Source organism: Anas platyrhynchos, chromosome 5 (genome assembly GCF_047663525.1).
Source record: "Anas platyrhynchos isolate ZD024472 breed Pekin duck chromosome 5, IASCAAS_PekinDuck_T2T, whole genome shotgun sequence".
Taxonomy (NCBI): Eukaryota; Metazoa; Chordata; class Aves; order Anseriformes; family Anatidae; genus Anas; species Anas platyrhynchos.
In genome coordinates, this window is record NC_092591.1 from 6,341,450 (window position 1) to 6,355,754 (window position 14,305).

Consider the following 14,305-nt stretch of genomic DNA (forward strand, 5'->3'; position numbering starts at 1 on the left):
TGAAATGGTTTTGTAATGGAGATGTTGAAACACAATGGGTGGTGGGAATGTTTCTGTTTATTATTAATTCACTCAGTATGTCTTTTTTTGCTTTAAATGCCAGTCATTCAAGACTGTAGTTCAACCACTACCTGGTCTGCTTTCTTTCTGGTAAGTGCGGTTGAGATGTACTGGTCTGTAGCATTTGCAGGATGGTCAGGGCATGTATACGGGTGTTTGGAAACCAGGGTTAACCGTGGCTGAGTGTCTTCTGAATTTTGGGGATGTCTGGGTTCATTTAACCTCCTCCTTTCTGCAATATGGAGCAGGACTCGTCTGACAGAACAGAAATGAAACAAAAGTGTGCGCGTGCATCCTTTTCCCAAAAGATATAAATAGTCTAAAGGAAAGATTGTATGCTTAGCAGCTTGGCAGATGATGCTGAGAACTGACATAATACAGATATAGACAGAGTACCGGAGCCTTTTTTTGGTTATGCTTTATTGTTTAAAGGAGAAGCTAAGATCAGCTCTCTGGAGTCTCGGTATTTCTGAAAAAAAGAATGTAAATGTTAGCAAAGTGATCTCTGAGGTTTTGTCTTGCAGTGCATGTTACTGTGGGCTGAGCAGAGGGGAGCTGCAGACTGAAGATAGCTTATAAGCAGTGTTGTGAAAAAGCTCATTTGTTGGTGGTTAGAATTGTGATTTCTGCCTGAAACCTGAAATGCCTCGCTGCTGTAACGAGCTGTAATCTCTAGATGGCACGTAAACTGCTTGTGAGAGCTGCTCATGTGCTGGTTGAGGACAGAGCCATCATGGATTTTTCGGCCAAATAAGGTTTTGAGAGCATTTGGAAGTTGTCTCCTTACAAGGTGAGAACAGCAAAATCCTCATTCTTAAGACTGCACAGAATCTGAACAGCAGAGGAAGGAAGGAGCAATGAGCATCTTCTCCAGGCACCCTCTTGAGTTTTGCAGGTGGGGAAGGGCAGAGATGACCCAAAAGACTGGGCAGCTTCTTCAGCAAGTACTTAAATGAGGATTTCTAAATTCCTGACGTTGAGCTGTGAAAAGAGACAGCTCCCTCCTCATCTGAGAGCTACTGGTCTCATAATGTCCTTTGTTCCGAGGCTCTCAGAAGCATTTGGCATCATTGCAGTCACGCTTCTTTTTCCCCTGTTTGTGCTCCCTGTCCTGTAATGTGGAACAAAACAATTGCTTTCACCCAGATCCCATAGCTTCTTGGATTAGGGAGAGTTCATCACTGCTGCATGCTTGAGGAAGAATCTGCCTTCTAGGATGCACCAGTTAATCCCTCAGCCTGGTTTTGGAAAATAAACCAGTGATGGCCAATTGCAAATAGTAGATGAACTCTTGGCTATGCGGCAGAAACCACCGTGGGTTCTGAGTACTTGCTAAATGTACTGAGGGTTGTGAAATAAACAGGTCTGACAGCTGCTTGCTCCACGTTGGCCATTCATATCCCAGCTGAAGAATCTTTGTGCAAGAGCAGTTGTCTAGCCCAAGCTAAGCAAAAAGCCTGCAAAAGTTCTTAGAAGCATCTCTGATTTAAAAACCAAGTTGTCTTTCTACAGTAAACTTTCTTGTGTGCGTTTTTTCTGTTTGTTTTTCACGTTCCCTATCTATAAATCAAGGATTGTTCCGATTCTGTAAGTAAATTTCCCTCTGACATCAGAACTGAGGAACAAGTGCAAACAGATCTCTCTTGCTGATTCCTTCCCTTGCTTTTGTTTGTAGTTCGAGTCTTGGCTATATGTTGAAAGTCTGTACTATGTTTTTAATCTAAACTTTTCCAAAGTGGAGAGTATCATTTGTTTTGCCTGTTACTTTAAGTAACAGAAACATCTTGGTTATAAAATCTGGAAAAGAGGGTCTTAGGGATTCTAAATGCTTGACTCTGTTTAATAATTGTATCTACTAAAAATAACCTTTGTAAAGAAGGGTAGTAACTCATTCTGTAATAATCCTAGTCAACAGCAGAAGCCATAAAGATTTTTTTCTGGAATGATGAATGGCTGCATATCTAAGTCCTGCAATTTTGTGCTATGCTCAGCAGAATCTAAAATTTAAGAAAAAAGGTTATCTGGTGCTCCTGCCTGTGAAAACCTTCCTTTGTTTTGTTTGCTCTGTTGCCAGCCAAGCTAGAAAAGTGAGTGGGGCCATCAGGCTACGCTAATGTTGTGTGATGTTTTCATCCGTTCAGATGTCCAAGAGGCTTCCTCTTCCTCCGAGAGCATTCCTTGTCTCCCGTCCTTCCTACGTGAAGTCTGCGTGTGTGTGTGGGGGGTGAGGGAATGCAGATTTGGGCACAAATCTTTTACCCTTTGGAAGGGTAAAAGATTTTTACCCTTTTTACCCTTTGTCCAAAACACACACAAGGTTCCTGTAAGTGTAATTTAGTTGTTAAATATCTTATTTTTTCTGGAGAGGAACTTCTGCTTGTCTCCTGCAATGCATCAGAAGCATTTTTAGTAGGATCCTGAAGTCCTTGACCATTGAAGTGCATATATAGCCTGTAGGGCTATTTGAGCGTTGGTGCTGCTGACCATCTAGAGGCTTTATTACTTGTTTTCCTCAAAAATGTGGCGTCGTTGTAGACCGCTTAGGCAGAGCCATTCATTAAATATTTCATGTGGGTGAAAAAGAAGAAAAAGACAGATCAAGCCAACGTCCACGGAAATGGAAGTGAGTGTACTGCTATTTATCGTCCTGCTGTGGAAGACCAGGAGACTTTATTCCTGGAGATGGTGCGATTGCTTTTGTTGGTGACATTGCTAATAGGCTTCCCCTGCTGTCTGCGTGTGAGTAACTCCTGGGGAATTTTTTTGTTATCTTCACCCAGGTTACCTATTACCAGAATAAAAAGCTAAACCTAAAAGGTAATGAGATATTTTAGTGATATTCAGAGATATTTTAATTTTATATTCTGTGCGTGGCAGGCTATTCTCTAGCCTTAGAAACACCGGGACCCATCTGGGAAGGCACCGCAGCACTGCAGTGCTTTTGCAAGGAGGGGTGTTGTCTTTAGTCAAGTCCTGTGTAAACTTGAAATGTCTTTGATTGAGGGAAAAGGGAGAAAAAAACGAAGCAGTTTCAGGTGCTTCTGTCTGCGCTGGTGTCTCGCACACAGAGCCCCGACTCTGTTGCTCCTGAGGCAACACCACGCTAAAAAACAATACAAACACCTGCGCTTGGATCCACCTGCCAAGTTCTGGAGCCTTGCACTCCCTTCTCTATAACTTAAAAATAGGAAGGAGGAGATGAGCATTTTTTTTCCCCCCTAGTACTTCGGTTGCTGTGTTGAGAGAGGTACAAACAGCGCTGGCTGCCAAAACGAAGGAGATGGCGAAACTGTCCTTAGGTACAGGGCTGCTGCGTGCACAGACTGGTTGGGGGAAGCAGATGAGAGCCTTTCCCTTCCTTTCCCTTCCTTTCTCTTCTTTTCCCTTCCTTTCCCTTCTTTTCTCCCTCTCACGAGGTTTTTGCTTCCGCCAAGATAGCGAATTGAAAAGTTTTCCTAGAGAAGGGCAGCTCCTAGGTTGATGTCCCAACGTCTTCTGGCTTTCAGATGTAGCGTGCCAAAAGGTTTGATCTCTCCCTTCACAGATAAATCGTATTTCAATGTGTTTGTTCCTCTCACTGGAGGAATTCTGGGGCTGGAAAATGTCTTAAGTAAATCCCAGGTTCGCTCTTCGGTCAGCTGCGAGATGCATTACGAAACTGCAGTTCTGCTTCTGTTGACAAAAAAAAAAAAAAGCGCTTTTTTTCTTTTTTTTTTTTTTTTCTAATTGTAAGATACAATTGAATTTGCTTTGCGCTTTCTAATCTTGAAAACAGAAGCTGGGCAGAACTTGCTGGCTCCGGCCAGCTCTGCTCTGCGCCCACTGGAACCAGTGGAGTTGGGAGGAGGTCGGCGGGGCGAGGGTTTTGTTTGAGATCCCTTGCAGCCCTGTCAGTATTGTTTCTCTTAACTTGTTTAGTTTTGTGCTGAGTTTGTGAAGGTGCAATGCAGCCTAGCCCTTAATGTAGGGCTGACTTGGCTTGGATGTACCAAAGTTATAAATAGACCCCCTCTTGCCCCCCTAGCAGCAGGAAATGACTGCAGCAGGTGTTGTCCTCTGCTGGAAATTTGTGCTTATTAGTACCCAAATGCTCTCTTTTTATTTAAAATAACTAGCTTTCTTGTGCGTTCTCCCTTTATTTAACGCCAGCTGACTTGTTACGAGCGTTGTCTTAAAGTCTGCAATCTTTATTAAGACAGAAGAAATAAAGCCAGACGGGCGGTATTGCCTTATTTCTGTGCAGAATGGGTAAGAAGTACATTCATGTGCCATCTTAAAAGTCTTCACAGAAGGTGTAGGAGAGCTGGGCATGGGTAAAAACAGTATTGAGATTACTTTTTAAAATTCTCTTATTTGTGTTGAGCTAGAATTTAGCTCAGGTTTGCTGTAAGTTGTAACGTGGTGGTAGCAGTGGGTGCTTGGAAGATCTGAAGATCTTGAGAAGCAAGAGCTGCTACCCCTGCTTGCACTGAGGATGGCACCGAGAACATCACTGGGGCTTTCTGTGCAGCCAGGTGGTGCAAATAAGGATATCGCCATCTGGTCCGTGTGCGATGAATTTGGCGGTGTCTGTGAACAAACCTCCCCCTGACGCAAAGAACGTCATTGTCCATGGATTAACTTTCAGCCTGAGCAAAGAGGCCAGCTGTTTGGGCAGGGTGAATAAAGCCGTGGTGCTGCTGAGGTTGGTTGTTTCCTTCCTGCCCCATGGGAGAACCCCTGCTGTTGCAGTTGTTGGGTGCCTGCGGGAAGGGCTGCAGAGCCTGGTGTTACTGGGGGTAAAAAGAGAAAGAAAAGGGTGATGCGATGCGTGTGGAAGCAACAAAAAAGGAGGGACAATCCTCTGTGTCAGCTCCTGTTTAACACGTGTCTGCCTTCTTACTCTTCCTTTCTCCCTCAGATGCGAGAGCTGCGTGGAGCTGCTGTTTGTCAGAGGGGCTGGGAACTGCCACGAGTGCGACACCCCCCTGCGGAAAAGCAACTTCAGGGTACAGCTCTTTGAGGATCCTGCTGTTGACAAGGAGGTGGAAATCCGGAAGAAGGTGCTGAAAATGTGAGTGTCGCCAGTTCAAAGAATGGAACATTGATATTTCAGGGATCATCGTTTCCAAGAGTTGACTTATTCCTCCAGTAGTTATTTAAAAAACTCCCCACTTCTTCCCAAAAAAAACACCACCACCACATAGCTTGACTCCATTTAATATGGAGGGATTTCAGAGACTCTGACTTTATGCAACAACTGAGGAGTGAAGTCTCAACTTAAACTACAGGAGTTCTTGCTTAGGAGTAGAAAATGGGTGTTTCTGTGTGGTGTAATTTTGGCAAAGACCTGCCTCCCAAGTGGAGATGGTTACGTGTAGAGGGCTACAGCTGCTTTCCCTTGGAGGGGGTGAACATGGGAGTAGGGCGAGAAGCAGGACCGTGATTGTTTTCTTGCCTGGGGACCGGTTCTGAGAATTGAAGGCTAGCGCCCTTCCGACTGAAAATGGACAAAAGAGAAGCCATGTTCACATTGTTTCCTACTTCACACAGCAATTGTTAGTGGAAATGCTTGCTTACAAGCCTTGTGTCAGGCAGATTTAAGAGCTCTTGCAATTGAGATAAATTACATCTAAAATTACATCTTGCTCCTTGTGGCCATGAAACAACGTTTTATGAGGAAACTAAGCAGGCCAGTTGGTGCATTGTTAAAAGAAAACCTAATGGAATGTAGCAAACTTGGAGAGTTGATTGTACAAAACTAAACCTACAGGTAAACTGTAACCTTGGGAGCCTTTGTCTGAGATTTAGCATGATGCTAAATGAATCTTATGATATTGCTGAGGTGCAGGGAAATTGTTTGCTTGGATACCAAGAAGCTGATGCAGAAAGTAATAATTTTCAGGTTTGATTATAAGGTCTACTGAAGTTAACAAAAGTCAAGCTGGAATGAAGTCAACTCAATTGACTAAACAGGAAGTATATTTAAAACAGAAAATGTAAAATATTTGACCCATTTGGATTTCCAGATTAATTTTTAGTAGGCAAAAAAATCCTCCAAATTGGAACTTTGTTTGACTTCTCAGAATTGGATTTTTATACTCCTGGGTGTCATGTATCTTGGTTTGCAGAGCAGGCAGAATCTCAGCTTTATGTTTTCTTGGGAAGAAAACTTGTGTGTCTTGACTTTCAGAGCCTGTCCGTGTTCTCGCCAGACTTGTTGTCCCTTCATTTCTTTACTTCTTCCAGCTATCAGGAGCTGGATAAATGAGTTCTGGAATGATCTATTGATAGGGAGTAAGATAATCACGTAGCATTTCAGTTTGCTGCTGACATAAGCTTTCTGTGGTTGGCAAGGAGCCAAACTCCCTTTTCTGATACTTGCAGAAAAAGCTTTTCTCGTGGGCGTTACTGTTGTCTCTGCCTTTAACAGGTTTTTCATGATGAAGGGCTGGCTGGGAATTACTGTGTCCTCATAGTCTCAATGCTCCTGTTTACCTGCAACACCAGAAAAAGGATCTGCAAACAGTAGGCACAGATAGCACTGATTTATACCCGACCAGCTCCTTTCCTTTATAACAAGCACTTCTGCCTGCTGTTAAAGACCGTGCGCTGGTCAGCTGTGGGAGTCACAAAGCACATTGTTGATAAAACTAGGTCAATACTTAATATGCTTGCAGCAAGAGCCTTGTTGAATTGAAATTTCATCTGTGTGTGTTATATAAATGCTTGTTTCTCTTTTCTCAAAGATACAATAAAAGAGAGGATGACTTTCCCAGTCTAAGTGAATATAATGATTTCCTGGAAGAAATAGAAGAAATTGGTAAGTATTTATGCTTGCATTTTTTGAAGTGCTGTGCTCATGAGAGGCTTTTATCTTCTGACTTGACTGCCTATGAGCATGTCTAAGTTGAGTTTCCGTAAAAGGATTTATCATACTGTCAGATGTTTATCTAATTATTTTTTTTCTGTACGTTTCAATCCTATTTGCTGAACTGTAGGACATCGTTAAGTAAAACGTTTTATCTGCCAGAGGACGAACATGATTCAGAGAGGAAGTAGTGCTTTATAGCTGGAAAAGAAAGGCTTGCAGGCCATTGTCAGTGCTACACTGTGAAAGATTAAACAGAAGAGAAATTCAAATTTTCATTATATGCTTCCATTAGCTTTATCTACCATGACAGAAGCCATATGGTGTCTTTTGTCATTTTTGCTTCTGCATGTTACAGTAGTTGGAGCTGCTTTGAAGCTGATGACCTTACATACCAGTGTGGTAGCATTTTCTGTTGCTGTGTAGAAGAAGGAGGTTTAGGAAGAGACATTGATTTCTTTCTCTTCGGATTAGTTGAGGTAGAACTTTGCCCTTTGGAAAGGGACTATGTTGTCAACAGAGTTTACTTTCTTCTTCTTCGTTAGGGTGACTTGTGATTTATGGTGGAGTGATGGATCTTGCTTAGGAAAACATGGATGTATTCAAGTGGGTGACTCCTAAAGCTTTTTTTTTTCTTGATTTATATAAGCTTCTGAGGCTTTTCTTTTTTTTTAGTCCTGGAGGAAGAAGGGGTGGCTCAGAAAGTGCAAAAGAGGCAGTGAATGCGATTTGAAGGAAAACATGGAGATGCCGCTCCCTTTCAGCTTCTCAAAGAAGCCCTTGCTCATTTTTGCTCTGTGCTATTTTGTAGCAGTGTATCCAGTACTTTTACTGCTGTGAGTAATGTGTGGTGTTTTTGTTGGCATCGGAAGGTTGAGGCTGGAGAGCTAAATCGTGTGGCTGGGAAACACCAGGCACACTCATACGGGTCCAAATATCTGGAGGAGAGTGGGTGTAGTTCTGTTTGTATACTTTTTTGGATGGTGTAAGGGAAGGAGGGAGGGAGCAGAAAGAATGGTTGCAGCTTAGCCAGACGATCCTGGAAGGGGCTGTGTGCTCATGGAAAGGAAAACTGCTTTTTATTTATGTAGCATTAAATGCAGGTTTCCCACTTACTGCTCTTACATGGGCTTTTGGTATCTGCAACGAGGGAGTTGAAGTTTTGCCTGAAATTGCCTGAACCTCATCAGTTCGTGCAGAAAGTTACGATTCTCCTGCTCTTGGGATTAGGCTGTTAAATTTCAAATGGTTCCAGAGCCTCTGATGGCAACTTGGTTTCGAAGCAGCAGAGCTCACAGCTGGTCTTCATAACCTTGTGAAGAACAGTGAATTTATCTGTCATTGTGCTGGTCCTGCAAATGCAGAACATAGAAGCTCAATAAATGGAGTCATCAGGAATTGAAATTAGTTGCTGGAAAGTGACTTCTAAAATACTAAAAGGACCAGGAAGGCCAAGTACCTCCTCGTTTCTTCATGCATCGGCCAGGGTGATGAAAGGAAGGAAGAGGTGCAGTCAGAAGGCTTTACATTTTCACAGTCTAAGGAGTTATTTATGATCTCCTAACTTTATGATCTACTGCTTAGGTAGATCCAGGAACCGGAGGGCCGGCTAGATTCAAGAACAACACCTCTGATAAGAATTTAAGCCCTGTTCTCCTTTCTCTGGTGATAAAGGTCCTTGCATGTATTTTCCTTTCAACCTTTGGTGATTGTTCCTGTTTCCCTGAACTCTTCTCCACCTGACAGTTGTCACACTACTGCTACGTACCAGACTTCTTCCAGCATTTTTGCTGTGCGTGGTGTGTGCGGCACAGCTGACCAATGCGTTGGAGGCATCTTCCACTCTGTGGGTATTTCAGATTTTGCTAGTAAGGCTAGTAATTTCCTTTTCTTTGTGTGTGTGAATTCCCTGCTCGTTTGCGCACATGGGAAACTGGGCTGTGAGAAGGGAAAGAAAGAGGGTAGTCATGCGGAGCAAAGCTTCGCCTCGTGGGGCCAACGTGCAGCAGGTTGGCAGTGGCTGGTGGTGGTTGGTGGAGCTGCCAGCTCAGGAAGCCAGGCAGCGGAGAACCAGATTTCCCCTTGCTTCCCCCTGCTGCAGATTTCCAGTTTTCCTTTGAGAAGGTCGAAGTGATAAAAAAAAAAAAAGTGCAGTGTTACCCCGTTTTCTCCTGGCTTGTAAGTTTTCTTATCTCGTTGTTGGGGTGTGGGGGCGGAGGGGGATCAGAATCAAGTGATTGCTTGGCAGAGACAAAATGTAAACATCCTGTATTCGTATACTGCACGTGACCCTGGCACCGTTGTGATAGTTTTTCCAAATGTTTCAGGTAGATCAGCTCCAATGTTTGCAGCGACTGCAGCGTCTCGTTCGATTGGTGTATGGGCTCGCTTGAAACACACTTTCCCCCCTTCAAATCAGGTGTATTACATCTACAGACTTTTCTGTTTAAAGGAAAGTGTTGGGTGGTACAGCAAAAGAGGTAGGGGGAAAAGGTCAAACATTAGGGTAGTCACCTCTTAAGATTTCTATTATAAAGAACACATTTTTAAGTGGTTTAGAATGTAGCCACTAAATAATGCTTTGGGCAAAAATGTGTTATACAAGGCTTTAAATAGAAACCACATTTTAAAGCAGGCTTTCCCCAGAAGAAAAATCAGTTGGACAATTTGAGAACATTGTAAACAGTTTGTTGTCATTAACACTAGGAAGAAAAATAAAGTGAAAAGGTTAAAACCTGTTTTTTGGGAAAGGTACGTGCAACATCTACTGGAGTGAGGCAGGTCTGTGTCCCTGAGAGGGATGAGGTTAAACCTTCAGGCGGTACTACAGGTTGCAGTCTCTGGACATCATGCAAACTCTGCTTGTGTTTTCCACGAGGTTTTCTTCTTCCCCAGGGTATCTCCTCAGCCAGTTGTTCAAAACCTGGTGTGAAAGCTTTCCAGAGCGGGGCCCGCCTCCTCGCCTGTGTACACACACTGCTTGGCACCGTTCTCCTGATACCTGAGTGAGGCCTCTAGGCATTACCGCAACACGATTCCTAATAGTAATTATTGCTTTTTAAAACATTCAGTACATTCAGCTTGGAAGGAGGCTACCGTGTTTGTGCCCTTTGGATTCCTGTATCTCATCGCTTCTCTGAGCCTGTGCAATCCCAGCTGCCTGGTGGCTCGTCTTGCTCAGACCATTTGTCTTACAAGCGATCCTCGGATAGGCAGGATTTTATTATCTACAATCGCTTGTGGGTTATGTTGTTTATTCTTTGTGGTCTTTTTCCTCCGTGTGTGTGCACAAGGATGGTATTGCTGCTGCTTACAATGGGAGTAACTCAGTAGGAAAAAGGGCAGCTTTATCAAAGGTCCGTTTCAGCCCTCTCATCTGAACAAAGATTTCAGTGCTGCGCTGTTCCAGCCAAAATGATTTGTCTTAGACCTGGTGGGGATGAGGGATTTGAATCAGTCAGTAGCATGCCAGGGTGTTTTTCTGGAAAATTGTCGCAATAAAAGACAACTGAGGATAAATAGAAATAACTAATAATGCCTAATGAGATTTTTCCTGGCTTAGTTTAGGGTTTTATTTTTTCCTGACAATTACTTTGTAGTAATCCCAGAAATGTTGGTTGGAAGGGACCTCTAAAGATCTAGTCCATCTCCTCTCCCTCCAGACTTCTCCTCTTAAAAGTATGGGGACACAGGTAGGGCCAGACATGGAGAGCACCAACCGAAGGTGCTGCAGTAGCTTTGGACTCCCTGTATGGACTGGGGATGTGGTTGTCTCCTTTCATAGTGCTCTGCCCAAAGCAGTTGCTCTTCTGCCAGTCCCAGTCTCCAGCTGGCTATTTATGAAGGTGGTAATGGCTGGGTTGTTTGTGGTAGGGTGGGAGGAATGCTGTTGATAAAAAATACTGAGTATCTGTTAAATTCAGGGCTGATTCATACCAACAATGTGGATCAAACACTGTGTTTTGCAAGGTAATCACAGGCAATTTTGTTCTTTTTTTTTCAGTTAGGTGCTCTGTGGACAAGGCGAGGGGGAGGAGGTTAGAGAAGTGTTAGTGGTTGGAAAAGATCTGATTAACTTACTGTGGTTATTGCTTAAGTAGCACGCATTCATTTTTTTCTCCTGAAGAAATAAAAAATGATCTTGACTCCATCCCAGCTAAATAACAGATTTCATAAAGCTTACAGTAATTTGACTGTCACAGTAGTGTCATCCATACACTGGCACATACATTATGATTTACTGTTCTTTTTGTTCCTCTGTTTGCAATTGTAGGCATCCATAATTCATTAATTTCCCTTATAGGAGTGTTTGATGCATGGAGTGGCCATTCCTTGTGCCCGGTCTGTGTCTCCCACCAGCTGGATTCAGCCAGAAGTAGACAGAGTGAAAGGTGGAGGCTTTAAGTGGATTGTGCCCGAGAGGAGAAATGATCAACATAGGAGCGGGCTTTCGAGGTCACTGGATTAATCATCTATCTTGGCAGAGAGGCAGTGTGCCTAATATTTGAAGAGGAAATATTTTAACACAGTAACATCGCTGTCTCTTAAGGAGCTAGGAGGAGAAATCTCAGAAAACTTGAAGTATCTCAGAGGAGATTTGGGTGGGTTTAATTTGCAGTTGTGCAGCAGAGTGACGTGCACTCATACTGCTGCCTCTCTGCACAACTTATTATCCCACGTTATCCAAACTTTTGCCTCAAATATGCTTGTTTCCTTTATAATAATTAGGAAAATGCTTTTCCGTTTATAATGGGAGCACACAATAAAAGTTTATTTTTTTTAAAGCAGCAAAAGGACTCCCTGTAAAGGCTGAATTTCAGCAGTAGGGAGTTTTACCTAAACAGAATGAAATGTTTCAGGAAAACACAATAGTCTTCCTGTTGTACTTCAACAGATGTCTCAAGGCAAGTCAATTTATAAACCAACCAGTGTGAGATGGATAAGTAGATAAATAATTGTTGCATACAAAACAGCTTCTGTTTCTTTTCCCTGAAGGGTTTCAGGCCTCTTATATCAGCTTATGCTATATTTCAACATGGACAAAAATAAGTCTGTCTTCTCTTTGAAACCTTTTCAAACTAGCCATCTGCTTTGCCAGTCATATTCAGACCTATACCAATGTTTTTTCAGGGTAGGTACAGCATGTGAGTTTTCTTTTTCTTTTCTTTTCTTTTTTTTTTTTTAACTCTTTCTGGTTCTGCTAGTTTATGTTCCCTTTTTTAAATATGTATATCTCTAAGAATTATATTAAAAATAAATTTCTAGCAAAACCCAGATGAAACCAAATCAAATGCCAGGTAAATTGTGGAGGGGACACAAGAGAAGAGAAAATAATTTTTCGGTTATCTTTTATGGCTTCTCCCCCTTACAAAATGGACTTGACAATTGTAATTGTGAGAATAGAATGGCAAGAATCTGTATTCGCTAAATATTGATGGAGAGACGTTTGAAACTCATGAAAAATAAATTAGAAAACATGTTGGCAGGTATTTTGGCTGGGTGGGTGGCCACTGATAACTGGTGCAGTGTCAAAGAACAGGGTTCGTTTTGCTGCTAGGATGTTTATTGTAGGAGGGAAGATATTCTCTGCGTTTATTCAGGGACAGCTGCTGACACTGATCTTGGGATAGAGACATCCAGGTCCTAACACTATTGCCACAAAACATAGTTTTTCGGTATGTTAACTCTTGAAACGTGAACCACTTAATGTTTGTTGAAGAACAACAGCTAAGGATGTTTAGGACCAAGATGATGTTCCTCTTCTTCCATGGCTGCAGGTCAATGTTCAATGGGAGAAATCTGCTCTGGGATTCGAGGGTGTAGGAAACTTGAATCTTTCTGCCTGCTGCTGTCCTGCCATCTCCTCAAGTGACAGGGCAGGACCAGCATGGTGCAAGGAGATCCAGTTGCTGGGAGGATTTTATCCGGGGTTTCCAGCCACAGCAGGGGAACAGAAGGAGAAAGGAACCTTTCACCTTGCCGCGAGCAGAGCATTTAAGCACTGCCTACGCGGGTGGATGTTGGAAGATTTCTTAAACACTGTTTAAGAAATAAACACTTGCTATATCAAGTAGCGAGATATACTCACTTTTGTAAGTAGTTCTAAATAAAGGCAGGCATCTGCCCATGTCTAAAACTTGCCTGCTTTCCCTAGTGTGAGTTTTAAGGCTTATGCTTGATGTTTTACAAATCTAGGTTGTGTCTTGTTGAGTAATTAATGATAACTGAGAAAGGAACAAACAAAAAAACACGACTGTTTCAAGCAGCAGTAGTTGCAAAAACTTAGATCATCAGCTTATTTTTTAATGCTGGATTATTTTTAGAGAAATACCCATGATATTCAGCAGCCCAAAGGCATTTGGCATCTCATCTTGTTCCTCCTCTTGCACCTGAAGGTGGCATCTGGACATCCTGCTTAGCACAGCATGTCTCATATGCTATTTCTTTCTTGTGTCGTCATTGAAGAGTTTAGGGAGCTGGTGTGTGGATTTAAGTTGTAGGAAGTGCTGACATTCCCATGCAGCTGCTGTCATTGCAGAGCCCTGGTTGTGTGCCAGCATTTTCACATGACAATTCTTCTCTGCCATCATACTCAAATATGAAGCTGATTGTCAGCTGGAGACTGTAGGCTGGAAAGTTGGAGGTCAAATCTCCACTAAAATACAACAGATTTAGGCTGAAATAATGTGTTTTATTAAGGGAATACTGCCATATCCAGAAAGTGTATGTGTGTTGCAATATTAAATTGGAAAATGTTTGTATGCCTTCTGGAGAGGGACAAAAAAAAAATTGAAATGGGTAACTTGCTTCCAAAAACCAAGGAGCTCAACTCTGAAAGTCACAGGGCTCTCAGCATGATGTCTTGGGGTTATAGTGATGCCTAGGGGCTCCACCTGAGATCAAGACACTGAGATAGGCGCTGCAGGTTTTGATTTCCAGTCAAATGCTTACAGCACAAAACCAACCTGCTTCTCGGCTCCCTTCTGAAGTCAGGGCAGTGGGGTAGGGGTTGGAGGAGTTGAGCTGTTTTGCCAGGCTGAATTAAAATGTCAGTCCTTTCGATATTGCTCATTATTTGGAAAAGAGGAAAAATAATAAATACAGCCTTTTGTTTGTTTGTTTTAAGGTTAGGAATTTCTCAGCTATATCCCGCCTAACCCTTTTGCTGGGGTTCAAGGAAAGGCTGAATGCTTTTCGATAGAAATAAGATAACGCTGCATCTGTACTCCTGGAAAGAGAACGTTCCTATTTCCCATCTGTACGCTTCTATTACTTCCCTTGCACCATCTCTGGCACTCGTCCATCCCCTCTGCTGAGCCAGTTCAGGTTACTGAGAGGTTTCTGTTGACACCGCAGAGCACCCAGAGTCCTGCAGTCGGAGCAGAGGCGAGACCC

At 42.8% G+C, this 14,305-nt stretch overlaps 1 protein-coding gene across 2 annotated transcripts in view; it reads left to right on the top strand.

Annotated features, from left to right (window-relative positions):
* Window positions 1-14,305, top strand: part of MNAT1 (MNAT1 component of CDK activating kinase) — a 120,560-nt gene that overhangs the window by 29,320 nt on the left and 76,935 nt on the right. For both annotated transcript variants that reach the window (XM_027459413.3, XM_072038174.1), the window contains exons 2-3: window positions 4,961-5,113; window positions 6,789-6,862. In XM_027459413.3, the coding sequence (XP_027315214.1) occupies window positions 4,961-5,113; window positions 6,789-6,862 (227 nt within the window). The remainder of the gene's footprint in view (window positions 1-4,960; window positions 5,114-6,788; window positions 6,863-14,305) is intronic.